Source organism: Bubalus bubalis, chromosome 11, assembly GCF_019923935.1.
Source record: "Bubalus bubalis isolate 160015118507 breed Murrah chromosome 11, NDDB_SH_1, whole genome shotgun sequence".
NCBI classification, from domain to species: Eukaryota; Metazoa; Chordata; class Mammalia; order Artiodactyla; family Bovidae; genus Bubalus; species Bubalus bubalis.
This window is the reverse complement of record NC_059167.1, coordinates 38293298-38315584: the sequence shown is the minus strand read 5'-3', so window position 1 is coordinate 38315584 and position 22287 is coordinate 38293298. Positions and strand designations below refer to the sequence as shown.

The 22287-nt window shown below is 40.6% G+C and overlaps 1 protein-coding gene across 4 annotated transcripts; it reads right to left on the bottom strand.

Moving 5' to 3' along the window:
• Nucleotides 1-267: 267 nt before the first annotated feature.
• Nucleotides 268-20713, bottom strand: SPATA5L1 (spermatogenesis associated 5 like 1). Of its 4 annotated transcripts, XM_006076315.3 has the most exons (8): nucleotides 19428-20698; nucleotides 14984-15169; nucleotides 10153-10311; nucleotides 5419-5628; nucleotides 4285-4509; nucleotides 2871-3005; nucleotides 1998-2123; nucleotides 268-546 (listed from the first exon to the last, which is right to left on the bottom strand). In XM_006076315.3, exons 1-8 carry the CDS (start codon nucleotides 20520-20522, stop codon nucleotides 379-381), a joined length of 2304 nt encoding a protein of 767 aa, XP_006076377.1. In that variant the 5' UTR covers nucleotides 20523-20698; the 3' UTR covers nucleotides 268-378. The 4 variants fall into 4 exon arrangements, 2 of the variants coding, with proteins under 2 accessions (XP_006076377.1, XP_044780913.1); XM_044924978.1 differs by lacking the exon at nucleotides 4285-4509 and having other exon boundaries at nucleotides 19428-20708; XR_006542749.1 differs by lacking the exon at nucleotides 268-546 and having other exon boundaries at nucleotides 2096-2123; nucleotides 2871-3001; nucleotides 19428-20713.
• Nucleotides 20714-22287: the final 1574 nt, after the last annotated feature.

The following is a 22287-nucleotide window of genomic DNA, read 5'->3' as shown; positions in this document are numbered from 1 at the left end:
AAAAAATACTGTGGAGGGGAGGAGAAAGAGGGAGAGAGAGGAGATAAATGTGGCAAAATGGTAAAAACTGATGAATCTAGAGGAACTTCCAGTGGCCCAGTGGTTAAGAATCCAAGCTCCCCAGGTTCAATTCCTGGTCAGGGAACTAGATTCCACATGCCACAGCTAAGACCTGGCACAGCCAAAAAAAAAAAAAAATGGTGAATCTGAGTTAAAAGTATATGAGTGCCTTATTCTTTTAACTTTTCTGTATGAAATCTTAGCCTATCAGGCACAAGTTTTTTTATTTATAGGAAATAATACACACAAAGTTAAGTTGCAAATCATAGTGCATATTCACATTTCAATTAAGCCTTGAGCAGATATGTAAAATAATTTTTAAATATCTTCTAAGATAGAAAATTCTTTTTTCTGAAATAAGTTTTTATATAAAGTCAAATCCTTATGACTTAAGGACGGTTTTACAGTCTTAAGTGATTCTAGAAAGTGCTCTTGTTTCACTGTGGTCGCTTCCAGTCCATTTTCTTGCAGAGCCAGCAAGGCGGCCTATAAAAGACAAACAATAGGAAATAATAAATATGCTTCACTGTTGTTTTATGATATATGGTAATAGTTTAAAATCTGAACATCAAAATCTCAGTCTCACTTCACAGAATTTCAATATTCCTGGCAATAAAAATATTAAGCTAAAAAGTTAAAGTGATTAAGTCTTCTCAGTGGACCAACTTTCCTTCTACATTACATTCTAGCCTTAAATGCGGGGGCGGGGGGCGGGGTGTCAGGGGGGTGGAGCAGAGTGCAGAACAACTATATTGGAGTATAGATGAGATCAACTATACTCCAATATAAAAAAAAAAGAAAAAAAAGGATGAGCGACTGTATTCCTGATCTCAGAGTAGGAGTTTTTAAACAGGACACAGCACTGATCATAAAGAAACAGAAAATGAACAAACCACTGTTATACACAGGCTTCCCTGGTGGCTCAAACGATAAAAAATCTGCCTGCAGTGCAGGAGACCAGGGTTCACTCCCTGGGTCAGGAAAATCCCCTGGAGAAAAGAATAACCCACTCCAGTATTCTTGCCTAGAGAATTCCATGGACAGAGGAGCCTGGCGGGCTACAGTCTATGGGATCGTAAAGAGTTGGACGTGACTGAACAATTAACACTTTCACTGTTACACACAAAAGCACGAAAGAACTTCACAGACATAATCTTGAGTTAAAGAAGCAGACAGAAAAGCATACCATATGGTTCCATTAATATAAAGTGCAAAAGCAGCAAAAGTCATCTCCCCAGTGCTAGAAATCAGGACAGTGGTTCTTTTGTGATAGAGGGACGGGGAAGCCTGGTGGGCTGCCGTCTATGGGGTTGCACAGAGTCAGAAAAGCTTCTGGCATGCTGATGACATTCTTTCTTGACCCAAGTGGTAGTTATACAAGTGTGTTCACTGTATGTTAATTCAGTGGGCAGTATCCTCTCATTTTCACTAGTTTTTGCTAAGGAAAAACCTACAGTGGCTGACCTTTTTTCTGCCCTCAAGATAAAGTTTAGAGTGCCTTACAGGGACCTGTGTGAGCCGGCCACTGGCCATCCCTTCAATAATGTCATCCCCTCACCTCCAATCATCTTCACGTTTTATTCCCTGTGCCTCAAACACTCCCCTTCTCTCCCACAGACTGGCTAACTCCCTAATCATCCTTCCACTTGCAATGTACACACACCTTCTCTCAGAAAACCTTCTCTTATTTTCAAGTCTGGATTGTATTCTTCCTAGCACCCTAAACTTCCCCGACTCACTACATTTTTAAATTCAGTATCACCTCTCGGCACCACCCCCTGCCCCATCAACCCGTAAGCCCTGAAGAGAAGGTAAGGAACCAGAGCGGCTAGTTTGACCTCCCATGGTGCCTCCCTTTCAGTAAATACTGCCAAGTGAATGAAGAGCTGAATAAATGCAGAAATGTGTAAATTTTCTTCACTAATTCATTAACTTACTTCTTTGCAGAGGTTTCCAAGATCAGCTCCAGAGAAAAAACAGGTTTCTGCTGCTACCTTTTCTAAGGAAACATCAGGCCCCATTGGCGTGTTTTTTGTACAGACTTTCAGAATAGAAAGCCTTCCCTGGAACAAAATAAAACATAATATGTTTAGAAGCTTAATGTTTGACATAATGTTATATTAAAACACATAGAATTTTCTATATTACAGAGAAAGTATATATATTTAAGAATTAAAAAATAAGAATCACTTTTTCTTAAGAGGTAAGAAAGTAAATGTGACATCAAGATAAATTTTTAATATTTTTATAATTTTTAAAAAGTAAAATAGATTAAAAAAATGTTTTCATCCCTTCAAAATCTGATAAATAAAGAATGCATTTTCTGTGTCTTTCACCACTCACTGCCAGTGGCTCTGGATGTGAAGGACAAACGGTTTACTGATCCTTTGGCTGTGGATACATTATATAATCTCTGTAAGCTCAGATTTCTCCACTGTAAAATAAGGGTGCTCACCCAGATAATCACCAAAACTCTTTAACGCTTTAGGATTCTTCCCTTCTAGCTGCAAAATAATTTTGAGGAGACTCAAAATAAACTCAGTATTTTGAGTCTCTTCCACAAAGCTGAAATTACTACCATTTTTTAGGCTTATGTTTCTCTGAAAACAGGGCCAGAGTATCCAACAAAAGCAGATGAAAATGATAATTTATGATGAGCCATTAGATAAGGAAAAACACAGAATCCATATAGGACACATACCATGTACACTTACATCCAGTCACGAACTCAACTCTGCCGTCTTCTTAGAGCTCAGACACTGATGTGTTATTAGGAATGCTCACACAGAGTAAATGTGCACAGTGATTACCTTTTCATCTGGAGGCGGAATATAAATAATCTTATCTAGTCTTCCAGGCCGTAACAAGGCATCATCTAACACATCAGGTCTATTTGTTGCTGCAACAACCATGACGTTGCTATTGAAAATTTCTTGAAACTCTAGCTGAGGGAATATATACAACATAAAGTAACATCAATAAGTTGTTAATTAGTAAATGTATTTTTTTTTTAATTACAAATCAGCAGGTCCATTTGTTTTTAAATAGGAGAATACTGTTCTCTTCAGACTAGAATGCTTACATTTCCTATCCAGACCACCTTTTCAGTATCAAGGCACCCTAGAAACAAATTATTAATCAAAGAGCTATACAACATGCACACGGTGAAGGGAGTGATCAACCCCAGTGGGGCATCTCTCAATGTGAGAACTGATGAAAAAAGCTCTACACCACAGCAGAGAATACCTATCTGCTGACCTGAATGCATCTGAGCCCCAGCGAGTGATTACAACTTAAATGCATGACTTGAAAAGACAGAAGCATCTGACTAGCACATAGTATACCTAAGAAAAGTCTTGGCTCTCATGTTCTTGAGGAGGGAGATTTATTTTACCTCTTTTTTTGTTTTTTTTCTTTACAGAGGCAAAAATATGACAACTAATATAAGTTGCGTATATATAAATCCAGGATGAAGATTTAAAAAAATGTATCTAAGAGCTGCCACAGCAAGGCCTTACACATGCTAAGCATTCAGAATTGTTGAACTTAATTTTCAGATCAGTTTTCCAGTAATGTGATCTCTCAAAGCAATGAGTTCCCTGTATCTGCAAGTATTTTAGCAGAGACTGGGTATACACCTGTCAGAGGCTATAGAAGGAATTCCTGCTTTATGAGAACTGATTAGAACACCTCATGGGTCCCTTCAAATTCTAGTGGCATATCTTCCTAAGGAGCTATAAGATTCTCTTTCTATGGAACAATTTAAGAAATGGGAAACAAGAAACACCAAGAAGAAACAAAAGCTTTGGAAGGAACAGGATCTCCAAAGGTCACTTTAACTGCATTAGAACCAAGGAAACCTCAACAAAACTGGAAGTTTTTAATTACTGATTATTGGAAATAATAGTCTGTTTTCTTTCATTTCACATAAAACACTAGTTTATGAGGATATAGAAATAAGAAACTCCCCTCTCCACTAGCAATATGCAGTTACATTTCTAATCTTAGGAAAAAATTCACATTCACACATATCTAAGATACTTTATTATAAAATTTGCCTTATCTTCCCAGCTAAATCATAATTTTACCAGCTCTGTAAAAATCCTAATAGTCAAACTGAAATTATATAAATCTATGAGATGAATCCAGCATAGGAAAAGATAGTATAGATGCAGTCTATTTATTGTTGGCCTGGATTTTTGGTGTATCCTGGCTAATAAATACCTCTTCATTTTTTTCCAGCTGCTTGCATTTACCATGTTGATCTGATTTACTTCCTCTTCTCTCTATAGTCTTCAATCCAACACCATCTAATTCATTTAGGAGAACAGAAAGAACACGATCTTGAACATTACATTCTGTTCTGCTGATTGATCGAGAGCCCAAGATTGAATCAATCTCATCCAAAAACACAATTGCTGGTGTATTTGCTCTTGCTTGTCGAAATACCTTTTGTTCAAAAGTGGAAATATTAAAAGGCTATACATCATGCCTTATTCATATGAATGAATGCTTTCTGCATTACTATTTATAATTTTTAAAATATAAAAAGAAAGATTCTAAATGTCTAAGAACTGGGGAATGAACAAATAAAATAAAGAACAGTATTATACAGGGGTTAAAAATCTGATTTTCAAAAAACATTTAATATTACTGAATTTTAAAAGTGGTAACACTAAGCTAAATCACAATAAAGATATATATGTATGTATATGTATATATATGTGAATGGATATATATATATGGTGGTTTGGTGGTATAGTCACTCAATTGTGTCTGACTCTTGTGACCCCATGGACTGTATGTAGCCTGCCAGGCTCCTTTGTCCATGGGATTCTCCAAGCAAGAATACTGGAGTGGGTTGCCATTTCCTTCTCCAGGGGATCTTCCCGACCCAGGAACTGAACCCAGGTCTCCTGCATTGCAGGTAGATTCTTTACCGACTGAGCTATGAAGGAAGCCCGGATATATATATATATATATAAAATGAGTGGATAGTACATAAATATAATGAGTGGATAGGTGTGTGTGTATATATATATATATATATATATATATATATATATATATATAATGAGTGGATATACATATATAATATAATATCCACTCACTCCCCTGCCTAAGGAAACAAAACGACAAAGAAAATTCACCCAAATGTTAACAGTAAGTAGAGAGACTGTGGAGGATTTCCTATTTATACTTTTCTATATTTTCTAAGTTTTCTACACACAAACAGGTATAACATTCTTAACAGGAACAATAGCCAGTTACATTTAAAAAAATAAGGTTTATCCTTAAGGCATGAAACAAAAATTCAAAAGTAAACTTAACTACATGAGGGAAAATAAACCAACCAACCTGAGACAAGATTTTCTCTGAATCTCCAACAAAAGGCGAGAAGAGATCAGCTCCGCTCACTGAAATGAAAGAGCAACAACAGCTCGTGGCCAGGGCCCTCACCAGTGTGGTTTTGGCGCACCCAGGGGGCCCATATAGGAGAACTCCCTTTGGTTGTGTCAGGCCCATCCTAACAAATTCCCGAGGGAATTTCAGAGGCCATTCAATGCTCTACAAGAACGCAAAAAGAGACAGGACACAAAAGGAGACAGTTGTTTTAGTATAATGTGGAAAAAAAAAAAATTCAATAAATTCATTCAACAATCTTCAGCTACCTGCTATGAGCTGGATATGGGGTCCAATCTCCACACAGCAGCCAGTGAGCTTATGACATAAGTGAGGTCACATCACTTCCTGCTTAAAATCTTTCAATGACTTTTTGTCAGAATTACAATATTCAAATCCAAACTCCTAACTTATCACTGCTTACAAGGCCTAACATAACCCATCACCCGAACACCCCACAGTTTGTTCCCATCTCAGGGCCTTTACCTGCTAGTCTCTCTGCTTGAACACTCCCTTGCGATCTTTATTTGCTATTCTGCATCACTCAGGTCTCCACTCAACAGTCATTTCCTTGGAGAGGTCTTCCCTAACCACTGTAGTTAAAACAGACCTTCCTCCTCCTAGGCACTCTATGCTACTATCCATTTTTTATTTTTGGAGCACTAACTCATTTGCTATCTGAAATTACTGTATTCCCTTGTTGAATTTGTCATTCTGCTCTTGCTGGAATGCAGGCAAAGTTCACCTCTAAATCCCCATCACCTAGAATGACACCTTCACAAAGTAGGCACTCATTAAATGTTAGCTGAATTATAAATAAATCCTCAACACCTCTGAGGTAGATGGTTTTGTTATCATAATTTCAGAGATGCAGAAACTCAGGCTTAAAAAGTAAAGTAACTTGCCCAGGCCTTATTACTTTATTGTGAGTGAGGTAGCAGAACTAAGACTAATCCCAGATAGTGTAGGTCAAGAGCATGAGTTCTTAACTACTGATACATTGCCTCTACAAAAAAAGACAAGATCCCCGTACTAGAAACTCCTATTGTAATCGGGGAGACAGGCTTAAAAACTACCAACCAGGCCAGAGTAGGGCATTCCGTGGACAAGGAACAAATATATACAGAGACACATCAAACCATCCATCTCCCAGTGGTAAGCAGAACAGAGTGGAGGACATGGGAGGCAAGGAGTGATGGAGCTGAAATGGAAGTAGGAGTCAGATCACACTGGGCCTTCACAGTTTTAGTCAACAATGAGGAAGCAGTATGGAGAATGAACTAGAAGGAAATGAAACCAGAGGGAAGGAAACCACTTAGCAGTGGTCAATGAGTGCAATGACTCAGACTACAAAAATCATAAGGCTGGATGTGTCACAGGCAGCAGAGATCATGTGTGTGGGATGGACTTGAAACATACAGTGTAAGTGTGCTTTATGCAGGGGGGAAGTCCAGAGGGGAAGGTACATGACATGCAACATGACATCCATTTAGAAGACAGGTCTCTGACTTAGGGGATGGGGCAACTGGCTGTCTTCACTGGGAGAGGGAATCCAGCTGTAGAGATGGAATTGGTAAGTTGAACTCTGGACATGCCATGCTGAATCCGAGATCCCTGGAAGTTATTTAGTAGGCAGGGAGTTAAGTAGTTTTGATGGTCAAAAGAACTATCTGCACTGGATATAAAGATTTCTGAGTTAGCTGCTTTCAGGAGACAGCTGAAGCCTGGGACACGCTTCAGGAGATGAGAGATGAAGGACTCACTTAGAAAATGCAAAAAGAGGACTCTTGGGAGCTTGGAGAATTAACATTTAAAGTAAGGGAGAGGAGTGCTCAAAAAGGTAGGAAAGCCTAACATCTCAGAGCTAAAGGAAGACCGTGTGTCTCACAGGAAAGTATGGCTATTTTGTGAAGATTAAATGAGAGCATATAAAAAAATTAGAGCGTATTTAAATGTGCTTTAAGAAAATAGGAGATATCAAGGGAACATTTCATGTAAGGATGTGCATGATAAGGGATAGAAATGGTTAAGGACCTAACAGAAGCAGAATAGATGAAGAGGTGGCAAGAATACACAGAAGAACTGTACAAAAAAGTCCTAATGAACCAGGTAACCAGGATGGTGTGGTCATTCATCTAGAGCTGGACATCCTGGAGTATGAAGTAAAGTGGGCCTTACAAAGCATTACTATGAACAAAGCTAGTGGTAGTGACGGAATTCCAGCTGAGCTATTTCAAGCCCTAAAAGATGATGCTGTTAAAATGCTGCACTCAATATGTCAGCAAATTTGGAAGACTCAGCAGTGGCCACAAGACTGGAAAAGGTCAATTTTCATTCCAATCCCAAAGAAGGGCAATGCTAAAGAACGTTCAAATTATCATACAATTGCATCATTTCACGCACTTGCAGGGTTATGCTCAAAATCCTTCAACCTAGACTTCAGTTGGCTAAAGTGACTAGACATACAAACTCGATTTCAAAGAGGCAGAAGAAATCAGAGATCAAATTGCTAACAGTTGTTGGATCATGGAGAAACCAAAGGAATTCCAGAAGAACATTTACTTCTGCTTCATTGACTATGCTAAAGCCTTTGATTGTGTGGATCACAACAAACTGTGGAAAATTCTGAAAGAGATGGGAATATGAGACCACCTAACCTGCCTCCTGAGAAATCTGTATGCAGGTCAAGAAGCAACAGTTATAACTGGACATGGAAAAAGTGACTGGTTCAAAATTGGGAAAGGTGTACAAGACTATATATTGTCACTATGCTTATTTAACTTCTATGCAGAGTACATCATGTGAAATGCTGGGCTGGATGAAACCCAAGATGGAATCAAGACCACCGGGAGAGGGATACCCCTGACGTTCAGTGGTTAAGACTCCACACTCCCGAGGCAGGGGCCCTAGGTTCAATCCATGGTCAGGGAACTAGATCCCACATGCCACAATGAAGATGGAAGGTCCTGTATGATGCAACTAAGACCCAACACAGTCAAATACATACATACATACATACACACACACACACACACACATATATATACATACACACATATAAATATGTATAAAGATTACTGGGAGAAATATCAACAACCTCAGATATGCAGATGATACCACTCTAAAGGCAAAAAGTGAAGAGGAACTAAAGAGCCTCTTGATGAGGGTGAAAGAGGAGAGTGAAAAAGCTGGTTTAGAACTCAACATTCAAAAAACTAAGATCATGGCATCTGGTCCCATCACTTCATGGCAAATAGGAAGGGAAAAAGTGGAAACAGTGGCAGATTTTATTTTCTTGGGCTTCCAAAATCACTGTGGACAATGACTGAGGCCATGACTTAAAAGACACTTGCTCCTGGAAAGGAAAGCTATGACAAACTTAGATATCTATTAAAAAGCAGAGATATCTCTCAGCTGACAAATGTCTGGATAGTCAAAGCTGTGGTTTTCCCCAACAGTTGTGTACAGATTTGAGAGTTGGACCATAAAGCTGAGTGTCAAAAAACGGGTGCTGGAGAAGACTCTTCAGAGTCCCTTGGACTGGAAGAAGATCAAACCAGTCAATCCTAAAGGAAATCAACCCTGAATATTCACTGGAAGGACTGTTGCTAAAGCCGAAGCTTCAAGACTTTGGCCGCCTGATGCAAACAACCGACTCACTAGAAGACCCTGATGCTGGGAAAGAGGGCGGGCAGGAGGAAAAGGGGGTGACAGAGGATGAGGTGGTTAGAGAGGAACATCGACTCAATGGACATGAATTTGAGCAAACTCTAGGGGATGGTGGAGGACACAGGAGCCTGGTGTGCTTGAATCTGTGGGGTCACAAAGAGTCAGACATGACTTAATGACTTAGCAACAACAACAAAATGTGCCTATCCATGGATACAAGGATTCCAGGGTTCACTGTAGATACAGCTCCTAGTTAAGATAAATAAATTATAATGGATACTTACAAATTAGTCTTGTGTGTGCTCGATTTGAGAAACTACTTTCTTATGGCAGGATCACCCAAAAGGGAATTGGAAAAATTAATTTCTGGAACTGCAGTGCAGGTAAGAAAATCCGGTGAGCTGTGACCCTCAACAGCCACTGTGAGAATCAGTATCAAGTAACTACTCAGGCCAAAGTGACTGTTAATTATAAATTTGTGTTTTTACCAGTCTCGGGGTAAATTCAGGCCTATGAATGAAGAATTTGTATTTACACAGTCCATGATTTAAGAATCAATTTTACATGTTTAAATGTTAAAAAAAAAAAAAAAGAATATTCTGTGGTGTGAAAATTATGACTTCAGTGTCTATAAATAAAATCTCATCAGAACACAAATACTCATTACATATGATTGCTTTTGTGCTGTGATAGCAGAGTTGAATGACTGCAACAGAGATCATAAAACCTAAATTATTTACTCTCTGGTCCTCCACAGAAAGAGTTTACTGATCCTTCATCTAAATTAGAAACTCTTTGGAGCAAAAACTAAACAAAAAGGTGAAGAAACAAAGTATGAAAAATGGCATTTGAGGTCTGCAGAGTCCAGTTAAACAAGGACGGAAAAGCGATCATTAGATCCGGATGTTAGCTTCGCATTAGTAAAAGCATCCGTAAGTTTCAGTGCCACTTGTTTACACCACAAATGCATTACACTTAGACCATGATACTCTACTGGCTTAAGCAGAGTCTCTATCTCACCTGCTTTAATTTCAGTTTTACATCTTCAAGGCCACCAATTTGCTCCCAGCCAATAGGTTTGATGTCTGTCAGTCCAATGACACTTCGAAATGATGAGGGTTGGATCTTTTTAAAAGCTTCAAGGAAGTCAGTTTCATCAATCGTCGGATTGTCCTGGTTCTGAAGTAATCCACCCCAAAAAGCGAAATCAAACCAAAAATCAGGTGGGCCTTTTTTGTGGCACACAAACATGATTACTTTTTTATTGTGATCCTCATTTGAATTTATACATCTATTTTTTTGTCACTATAAAGAAATTTATAATACATGGTATGAAAAAGTTAAATGTCTCCCCAACTCCCACCAATCTTCATCCCCAGAGAATGTCAACAGTCTCCTGTGTATTCTTCCAGTATGTTTATGACATATGTATATCCTTTCAAAGAGAGACACAAATGGGACCATACCGTACACATTAATTTGTACTTTTTCATCTCTCAGGAATCTTTTCATGTCCACGAATACAATAATACCTCATTCTTTCTGACAACTGCATAATATTGCATGAGTATTTTAATGACACCCTTCTGTTGAACAGAGGTTTTCCAGTCTTTTGGTACTAAACACAAAGCTGCAACTGAATGTCTTTGTACACATGTTCAAGTATTTTATATAAGACTTTCCTCAAAATAGAATTACTGTGCTTAAAAGTATGCACACTTACAATTTTCACAGCTACTATTAAAATGTGCTCCAAGCTGTATCAATAATATGAAGCTGTTTTCCCCACACCTCTCTAACACTGGACATGACCAAACCTTAAATGTCTGCCATTGTGACAGAGGACATGGTGTTTACTATTGCGATAATTAAGTTTCTTCAATCAAGAGTGAGGTAAAAGGAATAATGGAATTAGAAAATAAATTTTGCAACCATTACAGTAATGGCTATTTGAGGCAAGAATCATCAGTGGATGCCAATCTAGGGGAGAGAAAGTCTGACGCGGAACAGGATGCCTGCATTGTCTTAGAGGGTCTCCTCACAGATTTCTTATTAGTTGCAAGGGGGAAAATAACAACTCCAAAGCAGACAAACTGGACCAACGCTTGACTAGTTGATCGCACCAGCCACCCACGAGAGGCACCCCCAGTGAGGAGCAGGTGGTCACGCTACGTCTCCACAAATGACATCCTCGGGAGGACACACTAACATTCAATGCAGTGTTCCTATCGGGCTTGCATAACCTGAACCTAACTAGGAGGAAACAGATACACCCAAACTGATAGATGCTCTATAACATCACTGACTTTAAATCTTTAAACATGTCAATGTCAAGATGTCGTGCACACACCCGAGAAAGTGCTATGGAAATGTTCAAAATTAAAGAAAACCAAAAACTAGACATAATACATTATCCTAGACTAAATTCTACACTGAAGGAAAAGGGTGCTACAAAATGAAACAGCCAGCAAAATCAGAATAGGGACTGTAGATCTGACAACATTTTGATCAGTGTTAAATTTCCTGAATATAATGAGATTATACATACTCGTTCATAGGAAATGGACACTAAAATATTAAGAGATAACAGGTTAAGATGCATGCAACCCATTTTCAAATGATTCAGAAAAAAAAAGAATGTGTATATGTATACAGTTGACCGTTGAACATCATGGAGGTTAATCCGCATTTAAGTAGAGGAAGCCCAACAAATCCGTTGTTCCCCACATCCGTGGGTTCAGCCAGTCCTGGATCATGCACTACTTGCAGGATTTACTATCAAAAAATATCTATGTAGAAGTGAACTAGAGCAGTGCAAACCCATGTTGCTCAAAAATCAACTGTATATATACAGAGAGACAAAGAGATGAGAGAAAACAGAGGAGGATAAAGCTAATATGGCAAAATGCTAAAAACTTGTCAGTTTGGATAAAGGAATTAGCAGGAGTTCTCTACCTTCAACTCTCCTAGAAGTTTTGTTTAATTTTTAAAATTTTTTCCCTGAAGTTTTATTTCAAAATAAGTTTTTAAAAGAGAAAGAATCAAAAAAGACTAATCTTTAAAGAAAGTTGGGGATTTTTCATGTTTATTAGTCATTTGTAATCCTTTCACTGTCAACTACCAGTTCATCAGTTCATATTTTACTACACATTTTCTCTCAGATTGGTCTTATTGCTTTGTAAGACTTCTTTCCATACTAAGGAAATTGGTCTTTTGTCATGGGCTGGAAGTATTTTTCCCAGTCTGTCTCGTGTCCTTGCCTTTGTTTATAGTATTGTTTGTTTTGCTTTTGAACTTGTCATCTTTTTTAAAAATAGTATTGTTTTGCCATTCTAAAATGCTCAGTCAACTATCTTCTTTTTGGCTATTAAAAATTCATATTTCTATTTGTAATATCTGTATTATATTTAAGTATTTACCCTTACATCAAATTCTGAATATTTAGTTGTCCCAAAATTCCCATTTTCAATAACAAACTATTTTATCCCATTTATGTAAGATTAAATAAGTGAATATGTATATACAGAGCTATTCTTAACAGTGTTCCTAAAAATGTTAATAATTATAATCTCTGGGAGATGAGCTTCCAGACAATTTTTATCTTGTTTAATTTCTCACAAAGAATGTTATTAAATAATTTTTTTAAATAGCATCTTTTTTCTTTTTTTTTTACTAGCTAACAGTATCAGATATTGGGTAAATGAATACTAATACACTTTAGGTGAACACCAACTAACATTTGAAAATCCCATTTACACTTCCAGATCATTAGTGTGTATATATTACTCACTTGATTTTCATAACCCTTTCAGGCAGATAAAATCCTTTCCCTTCCATGTGTATATGTTTATGTGTTAAACTGTATTTCCAATGCTTTACTAGACATACTTGACAAAAAGCTGAACAAACTCTAATGTGTCCTCATCTGCCCTGTAATAGAGGCAGCAACAGCTCCTCAGCTGCCTGGAGATGGAAAAAGAAATAGATGGAACCAGTACCTGCCCAGATGCCTCCATCCATTCTTCCTTTTCGCCTTTCTTTTTTCCACTTCCCCTGGTTGTTCATGAACTCAGCCATCACCTGTGCTAACTATGCCTGGGCAGGCCCTCCTGAAGTAGCAGTGGGCTCCACCCTAGGACAACTGCAGCTGGCTGGACACCTAAGCCAAGGTGCTTTAGGTCAAACCTGGAACTTCAAAGCAGAGGGAATTCTAAATGTAAACCTCTGTTCCCACATCCTGTACTCTTGTCCTCCCTTCAAGAGGCATATATTCTCACATCTTCACACATGGGCCTTGTCATTAAATCTTTAAGCACTTCTGGTTCTAAACCCCAAAGATGAGGACTTAAAATTCATGTAATTCCTTCCCTACCTTCAGTGTAAGAGTAAAAATAAAGGAAAAGAAGATGAGGAAGGATATAAATTAATTAGGTAAAAATGTTTTCAAAATCTAGGATAAATCATCCTTTTATGGTTTAAAAAAACAAAAAAAAAACAAAAAAAAACCCCTCAAAATTAGGGGTAAGATCAAAGGACAATTTTAAGTGTTACAACAGAACCCCTAGCACAATGAAATTAATTTTTTTCTGGAGGAGTTTAGGGACTCAGGATGACTTATTACATACAAAGTGAACAGATTTTCCAATCTATAGTGTTGAAAACTACTATATTTAAGTTAATATCCCAACTATTTTTTCAAAAGGCACTCATGAATTAAGGATTTAAATGTCAAAGATGAATTTAAGTAAAATTCCAGGCACTTAATCTTCTCCAGAGTAAGAAAAGGTTCTTTTCCCTACAAGATGCATATTGATAACAAAGGGAAAAACAGTATCTTAACAATAGGGAATCTCAGAGATAACCACCTTATCTAAGATACCAAATCAGTAACAGGACAAAGATATATCATTTCTACCTAACAGACACAATGAGAAGAACACAGTATCATTTCTGGAATATTTCTGCCAAAAATGCAAAACCTGAATCAAATCATGAGAAAATATCAGTCAAACCTACACTGAGGAATATCCTACAGAACAACTGAACTGTACTCTTAAAAATTATTAAAGTCATAAAAGAAAGACTGAAGAAGTTTCTAGATTAAAGATTAAGAAACCATGACAACTAATAAATGCAATGTGTAATCCTGGATCAAAAAATATTTTTTTTTCTTTTTTCCTTTTAAAATTTTTGCTACAAAGGAAATTAATGGGACAAATGGTGAGATTTGGATAAGGTCTATATAGATTAAGTAAAAGTTGGTATTAATTTCTTCACCTTGATTATTGTTTGTACTATTGGTTAGTCTGATTTTAGGAAATAAACACTCAACTTTTCAAAGCTATGTGGGCATTTTGGCTGCATTTGAGAGTGTAAGTATATATACATAAACATTCATACACATGAAGAGAGTATGATAAAGCAAAGGGGGTAAAACGTTACATTTGAAGAATCTGGGTGAAGAAAATGCAAAAATTCTTTGTCCTATTTGTGCAACTTTTCTCTAAGTCTGAAGTACATTCAAAATAAAACAAAAATTTTAAAGACACATGTTTGATCCTTCTGGGGTCACAGTGTCTTTTTCCTTATTGCACTGGGCTTTAGCACTAAAGAGTTAGTATGGGAGAATGGGGACATGCCCTCGGCCGACCTAGAGAAGTCAGCTCTCTGTCCCCACTTTCAGTCATACACTATTTATATATGGAATTCAGATGTAAAAATACATATAAGAAGCAGATGTCCAAGGTGTCAAAAGTTTTAAGAAAAGGTACTTACCACTTTTTTAAGTCCCCAAATTAACTTGTTACGTTAATAAAAAGGTTAACGTAAGTCATAAACCAATACTTCTTACCTTCTCACTATGAAGCAGAGCCTGCATGGCAGCCTCCCTACAGAGTGCAGTCAGGTCTGCGCCAACATAGCCAACTGTCATTTCTGCAAGGAGGTTCAAATCAACTTGACCAGAGATAGGCATCTTTGAAGTAATCACTTGTAGAATTGCCTTTCTTTGTCTAAGAGTGGGAGTTCCAATGACAACCTATGTGCAAAGCAAGAAAAGAAAACATTTACAGCTTAAAAATATTTTTTTTATCCTCACAAATATGTATAATAATTTAGTGAACAAATCTGGAACTATTACTAGGTACTCTTAAGTATGTATCTTAGATTCTGATTATGAGAAAATCCTTACTTTCGAGAGTGAAAAAGCTGGCTTGAAACTCAACATTCAAAAAACTAAGATTATGGCATCCGGCCCCATCACTTCATGGCAGATAGAAGGGGAAAAAGTGCAAACGGTGACAGATTTTATTTTCTTGGGCTCCAAAATCACTGTGGACAGTGAATGCAGTCACAAAATTAAAGGATGCTTGCTCCTTGGAAAGAAAGCTATGACAAAAATCTAAATGGCAAATGAGAAAGCAGAGATATTACTTTGCCGACAAAGGTCCACATAGTCAAAGCTATATACAGTCAGCAAAAACAAGACCGGGAGCTGACTGTGGCTCAGATCATGAACTCCTTATTGCCAAATTCAGACTTAAATTGACGAAAGTAGGGAAAACCACTAGACCATTCAGGTATGACCTAAATCAAATCCCTTATGATTATATAGTGGAAGTGAGAAATAGATTTAAGGGCCCAGATCTGATAGACAGAGTGCCTGAAGAACTATGGACTGAGGTTTGTGACATTGTACAGGAGACAGGGATCAAGACCATCCCCATGGAAAAGAAATGCAAAAAATGCAAAATGGCTCTCTGGGGAGGCCTTATAAATTGCTGTGAAAAGAAGAGAAGTGAAAAGCAAAGGAGAAAAGGAAAGATATAAACATCTGAATGCAGAGTTCCAAAGAATATCAAGGAGAGATAAGAAAGCCTTCCTCAATGATCAATGCAAAGAAATAGAGGAAAAAAACAGAATGGGAAAGACTAGAGATCTCTCAAGAAAATCAGAAACACCAAGGGAACATTTCATGCAAAGATGGGCTTGATAAAGGACAGAAATGGTATGGACCTAACAGAAACAGAAGATATCAAGAAGAGGTGGCAAGAATACACAGAAGAACTATACAAAAAAGATCTTCACGACCCAGATAATCACGATGGTATGATCACTCACCTAGAGCCAGACATCCGGGAATGCGAAGTCAAGTGGGCCTTAGAAAGCATCACTACGAACAAAGCTAGTGGAGGTGATGGAATTCCAGTGGAGCTATTCCAAATCCTGAAAGATGATGCTGTGAAAGTGCTGCACTCAATATGCCAGCAAATTTGGAAAATTCAGCAGTGGTCATAGGACTGGAAAAGGTCAGTTTTCATTCCAATCCCAAAGAAATGCAATGCCAAAGAATGCTCAAACTACCGCACAATTGCACTCATCTCACATACTAGTAAAGTAATGCTCAAAATTCTCCAAGCCAGGCTTGAGCAATATGTGAACTGTGAATTTCTTGATGTTCAAGCTGGTTTTAGAAAAGGCAGAGGAACCAGAGATCAAATTGCCAACATCCGCTGGATCATGGAAAAAGCAAGAGAGTTTCAGAAAAACTTCTATTTCTGCCTTATTGACTATGCCAAAGCCTTTGACTGTGTGGATCACAATAAACTGTGGAAAATTCTGAAAGAGATGGGAATACCAGACCACCTGACCTGCCTCTTGAGAAACCTGTATGCAGGTCAGGAAGCAAGTTAGAACTGGACATGGAACAACAAACTGGTTCCAAATAGGAAAAGGAGTACGTCAAGGCTGTATATTGTCCCCCTGCTTATTTAACTTATATGCAGAGTACATCATGAGAAACACTGGGCTGGAAGAAGCACAAGCTGGAATCAAGATTGCCGGGAGAAATATCAATAACCTCAAATATGCAGATGGCACCACCTTTATGGCAGAAAGTGAAGAGAAACTAAAAGCCTCTTGATGAAAGTGAAAGAGGAGAGTGAAGAAGTTGGCTTAAAGCTCAACATTCAGAAAATGAAGATCATGGCATCTGGTCCCATCACTTCATGGGGAATAGATGGGGAAACAATGGAAACAGTGTCAGACTTTACTTTTTTGGTCTCAAAAATCACTGCAGATGGTGACTGCAGCCATGAAATTGAAAGACGCTTACTCCTTGGAAGGAAAGTTATGACCAACCTAGATAGCATATTCAAAAGCAGAGATATTAATTTGCCAACAAAGGTCCATCTAGTCAAGGCTATGGTTTTTCCAGTAGTCATGTATGGATGTGAGAGTTGGACTGTGAAGAAAGCTGAGCACTGAAGAATTGATGCTTTTGAACTGTGGTGTTGGAGAAGACTCTTGAGAGTCCCTTGAACTGCAAGGAGATCCAACCAGTCCATTCTGGAGGAGATCAGCCCTGGGTGTTCTTTAGAAGGAAAGATGCTAAAGCTGAAACTCCAACACTTCAGCCACCTCATGCGAAGAGTTGACTCGTTGAAAAAGACTCTGATGCTGGGAGGGATTGGGGGCAGGAGGAGAAGGGGACGACAGAGGATGAGATGGCTGGATGGCATCACCAATTCGATGGACGTGAGTTTGAGTGATCCCCTGGATGTGGTGATATACAGGGCAGCCTGGTGTGCTGCAATTCATGGGGTCACAAAGAGTCAGACATGGCTGAGCGACTGAACTGAACTGAACTGATGGTTTTCCAGTAGTCATGTACAGAAGTGAGAGTTGGACCATATAAAGAAGGCTGAGTGCCTAAGAAATGATGCTTTCGAACTGTGGCGCTGAAGAAGACCCTTGAGAGTCAGTCCCCTGGACTGCAAGGAGATCAAACCAATCAATTCTAAATGAAATCAACCCTGAATATTCACTGGAAGGACTGATGCTGACGCTGAAGCCCCAATAATTTGGCAACCTGATAAAAAGAGCTGACTCATTAGAAAAGAACCTGCTGCTGGGAAAGACTGGAGGCAAAAGGAGAAGGAAGTAAGAGAGGATGAGATGATTACTTAGCATCACTGACATGCTGCTGCTGCTGCTAAGTTGTTTCAGTTGTATCCGACTCTGTGCGACCCCATAGACGGCAGCCCACCAGGCTCCCCCGTCCCTGGGATTCTCCAGGCAAGAACATCTGAGTGGGTTGCCATTACCTTCTCCAATGCATGAAAGTGAAAAGTCAAAGTGAAGTCGTGAAGTCGTGTCCGACCCTCAGAGACCCCATGGACTGCTGCCTACCAGGCTCCTCCGTCCATGGGATTTTCCAGGCAAGAGTACTGGAGTGGAGTGCCATTGCCTTCTCCGATCACTGACATGAGTTTGAGCAAATTCCAGAAGACAGTGAAAGATAGGGTAGCCTGGTGTGCTGCAGTCCATGCAGTTGCAAAGAGTCAGACATGACTTAGTGACTGAACAACAGCAACAACTTCAGGAAGTTTTTATTTTGTTATTTTTGAGACCCTTATCACATTCTGCTGCTACTGCTGCTGCTAAGTTGCTTCAGTCGTGTCCGACTCTGTGCGACCCCATAGATGGCAGCCCACCAGGCTCTCCTGTCCCTGGGATTCTCCAGGCAAGAACACTGGAGTGGGTTATCACATTCTAGGTGCCAGTAAACCAGAAAGTCTATGTCCCTGCCCTTATGGAGCTTATTCAGCAGACAGGTATTAGATGGTGTGAAGAAGAAATCCACTCAAGTTCTAAACAGATTATGCTAAAGTCTGCAATTATCAGCTGTCTCTTTACAATTCTATCATAAAGTTCAAATATTACAACCACCATTCAAACTAACAGAAATCAAGAATCAATTTAGGCCTGAAGTTTATAAAATAATACTTGAATATCTGAATATTTTGAATATTCAATCTTCCTGGCAACTAAACAACTGTGGTACAGGATGCTGGCATTCAGACAAGGAATGCATAAATCTAGATAGAAGAGTTAACGTCTACTTTGCTTTAGTTCTTCCCAGCATTCTTTCTTATTTCAACACATTTGTTTCTTGAGGCTATCCTTCTACTTTAGATTCTCATTCCAAATCCTAAGAGTTTAATAGCTTGTAGTAGTCCTTAAAAACTAACGCTATTGATAACAGTATTCATTCTCAGGGCCTGCACAACAATCCCAAACGGCCCCCTGGCTTCTCAGAGCAATTTGACTCTGGGAGGGAAAGGGTCCTGGCTCGCAAATCATTTGTAAACCAGAGAACGGGTTCTCTAAATAAAAGCCCCACTCCAGTCTCCTTGACTTCCAAAGCTAAGTGGGAAACGCCTCGGGGCAGCCAACCAGGGCCAGATGAGGCCGGGTTCAGGGGCAATGAGCTAACTGGCTGAGCCTTTATTTACCTCTCGGTCGAACCTCCCAGGTCTGCGCAGCGCTGGGTCTAGAGCATCCGGCCGGTTGGTGGATCCCACAACCACCACCTCGCGGTCCTCACCGATGCCGTCCAGCAGCGTCAACACCTGGGCTACAACGCGGCTCTCGGGGGCTTGGTGTGGGCCGCCCCGCCGGGGACACAGGGCGTCCACCTCGTCCAAGAAAAGGAGGGTGGGACGGCGGCTGGCCAGCTCCCGGGCGCGCTGGAAGATCCGCCGCACATTTTCCTCCGTCTCCCCGGGCCGGGCGCCCTGCAGCGCTGGGGCGCTCACCGCCAGCAGCTCTGCGCCCGTCTCCCGGGCCACTGCCCGCACTAGCTGGGTCTTGCCCACTCCCGGGGGGCCGGCCAAGAGCACCCCGCGTGGCACTTCTAGCCCCAGCGAGGCCAAGGCGCGGGGGTAGCGGAGCGGCAGGCGGAGGAGCTCCCGCAGCGAGTCGGCCGCCTCCGAAAGGCCTCCCAGGGGCACCTCGGGCTGCGGCTCCTCTTCCGACGGAGGCACCTCGCTCAGACTGATATGGGTGCGAGGGGTGACCAGCCCAGCCGGATTCGGGCTGGGCGCCCCGCTAACGATGTGCAGGGCGGCCACTGGACCCGGAGCGCCTGGAGGAGCGGCCACCACGTGGCCCTGAGAGACTGGACGGTTCCTCAGCAGCTCCTGCACCGCCTCCAGCACCGCGGCTGGACTCGGGGCACCGGACGCGCCCGCTTGCTCCCTCAACTCCGGCCACACCGCGAGGCGCCGAAGGGGCGGGCAGGGCACTAAGCGGAGTCGGTTCAGGTTAATAATCCCCCCAGACCCCGGCGCCCCCACTGCCGACCCCGGGCTCGTGCACTGCGGGTCCAGCTGCACAAAGCCGTCCGCTCCATCCCGCCGCGGCCAGGCGGTGCACAGGCAGGAGCCACCGTCAGGCAGCGAGATCTTCACCGCCGAGCCCAGGTGGGCGCCTAAGGCGCGGAGGGCGGTAGGGCCCAGACGACAGCGCTGGGTGCCTCGATCCCTAGTATCTACGGGTAGCAGCTTTAAGGGAGGTCCTTCCAGAAAGGAACCCGAGTCCGGAGCCATTTCTCACGAAAGACGCAACACCCAGGAAAATCGTGTAGGAATTCCACCGGGCCGGAAAGACCGGCACACCGTGGCCGGAAGCAAGTGATGCGCATGCGCCAGGGAAGCCGCTGATGTGGGTCTCCCGATAGGTGGAAAGGACCAATAGGAAGTTAGACTAAGTTAGACAATGATGGGACCGTCAAGCTAGTTTGCCACGGTGTTGGGTTTGGTAAAATCTTGCGGCCCTTTTTATAGCTTTGCAGACACTATGACTAACTTCTAGAGTCCATAGCACTTACTGACCTCTGCTGTCTGTTTCCAGCTCCTAGGTTGGAACAACCTAAAAGGAACCAGGAAACTATACTGAGAGGAGATCCTGAGATGGGGAAAAAACCAATTAAACCCTGTTTTCTTCTTTCTCTTAATCCTAGTGCTTTCTATTCTCTTTGAAGAACAAAGACTGTAAATTCAGACTTGTCAAGAACAGCTTTGTAATTTCTAAACATTTTTATTGGAGTACAGTTGCTTTATAATGTTTCTACTGTACAGCAAAGTGAATCATATATCCTCTTTTTTGGATTTCCTTCCCACTTAGGTCACCGCAGAGCATTTAGTAGAGTTCCCTATACAGTATGGTCTCATTAGTTATCTATTTTATACATAACATGAATAGTGTATATATGGCAATCCCAATCTCCCAATTCCTGCCACAACCTTTCCCTCTTGGTATCCACACAGCTGTTCTCTACATCTCTGTCTTTACTCTTGCTTTGTCTGAGGAAACCATACAAATAGCTGTGAAAAGAAGAGAAGCAAAAATAAAAGGAGAAAAGGAATGATCAGATCAGATCAATCGCTCAGTCGTGTCTGACTCTTTGCGACCCCATGAATCGCAGCAAGCCAGGCCTCCCTGTCCATCACGAACTCCCGGAGTTCACTCAGACTCACGTCCATCGAGTCAGTGATGCCATTTAGCCATCTCATCCTCTGTTGTCCCCTTCTCCTCTTGCCCCCAATCCCTCCCAGCATCAGAGTCTTTTCCAATGAGTCAACTCTTCACATGAGGTGGCCAAAGTACTGGAGTTTCAGCTTTAGCATCATTCCTTCCAAAGAAATCCCAGGGCTGATCTTCAGAATGGACTGGCTGCATTTTCTTGCAGTCCAAGGGACTCTCAAGAGTCTTCTGCAAGACTACAGTTCAAAAGCATCAATTCTTCATCACTCAGCCTTCTTCACACTCCAACTCTCACATCCATACATGACCACAGAAAAACCATAGCCTTGACTAGACGAAACTTTGTTGGCAAAGTAATGTCTCTGCTTTTGAATATGCTGTCTAGGTTGGTCATAACTTTCCTTCCAAGGAGTAAGCATCTTTCAATTTCATGGCTGCAGTCACCATCTGCAGTGATTTTGGAGCCCCCCAAAAATAAAGTCTGCCACTGTTTCCACTGTTTCCCCATCTATTTGCAATGAAGTGATGGGACCAGATGCCATGATCTTCTTTTTCTGAATGTTGAGCTTTAAGCCAACTTTTTCACTCTCCTCTTTCACTTTCATCAAGAGGCTTTTTAGTTCCTCTTTACTTTCTGCCATAAAGGTGGTGTCATCTGCGTATCTGAGGTTATTGATATTTCTCCTGGCAATCTTGATTACAGCCTGTGCTTCATCCAGCCCAGGGTTTCTCATGATGTACTCTGCATATAGGTTAAATAAGCAGGGTGACAATATACAGCCTTGATGTACTCCTTTTCCTATTTGGAACCAGTCTGTTGTTCCATGT

Bases quoted from the DNA above. Each gene is read 5' to 3' on its own strand.
- SPATA5L1 (XM_006076315.3), bottom strand. From the start codon at position 20,522: ATGGCTCCGGACTCGGGTTCCTTTCTGGAAGGACCTCCCTTAAAGCTG. The intron at 5,629-10,152 runs GTGAGATAGAGA...GCGTTCTTGTAG, and splicing joins TAAAACTGAAATTAAAGCAG to AGCATTGAATGGCCTCTGAA. The intron at 2,124-2,870 runs GTAATCACTGTG...ATTTTGTTCCAG, and splicing joins TTCCGCCTCCAGATGAAAAG to GGAAGGCTTTCTATTCTGAA.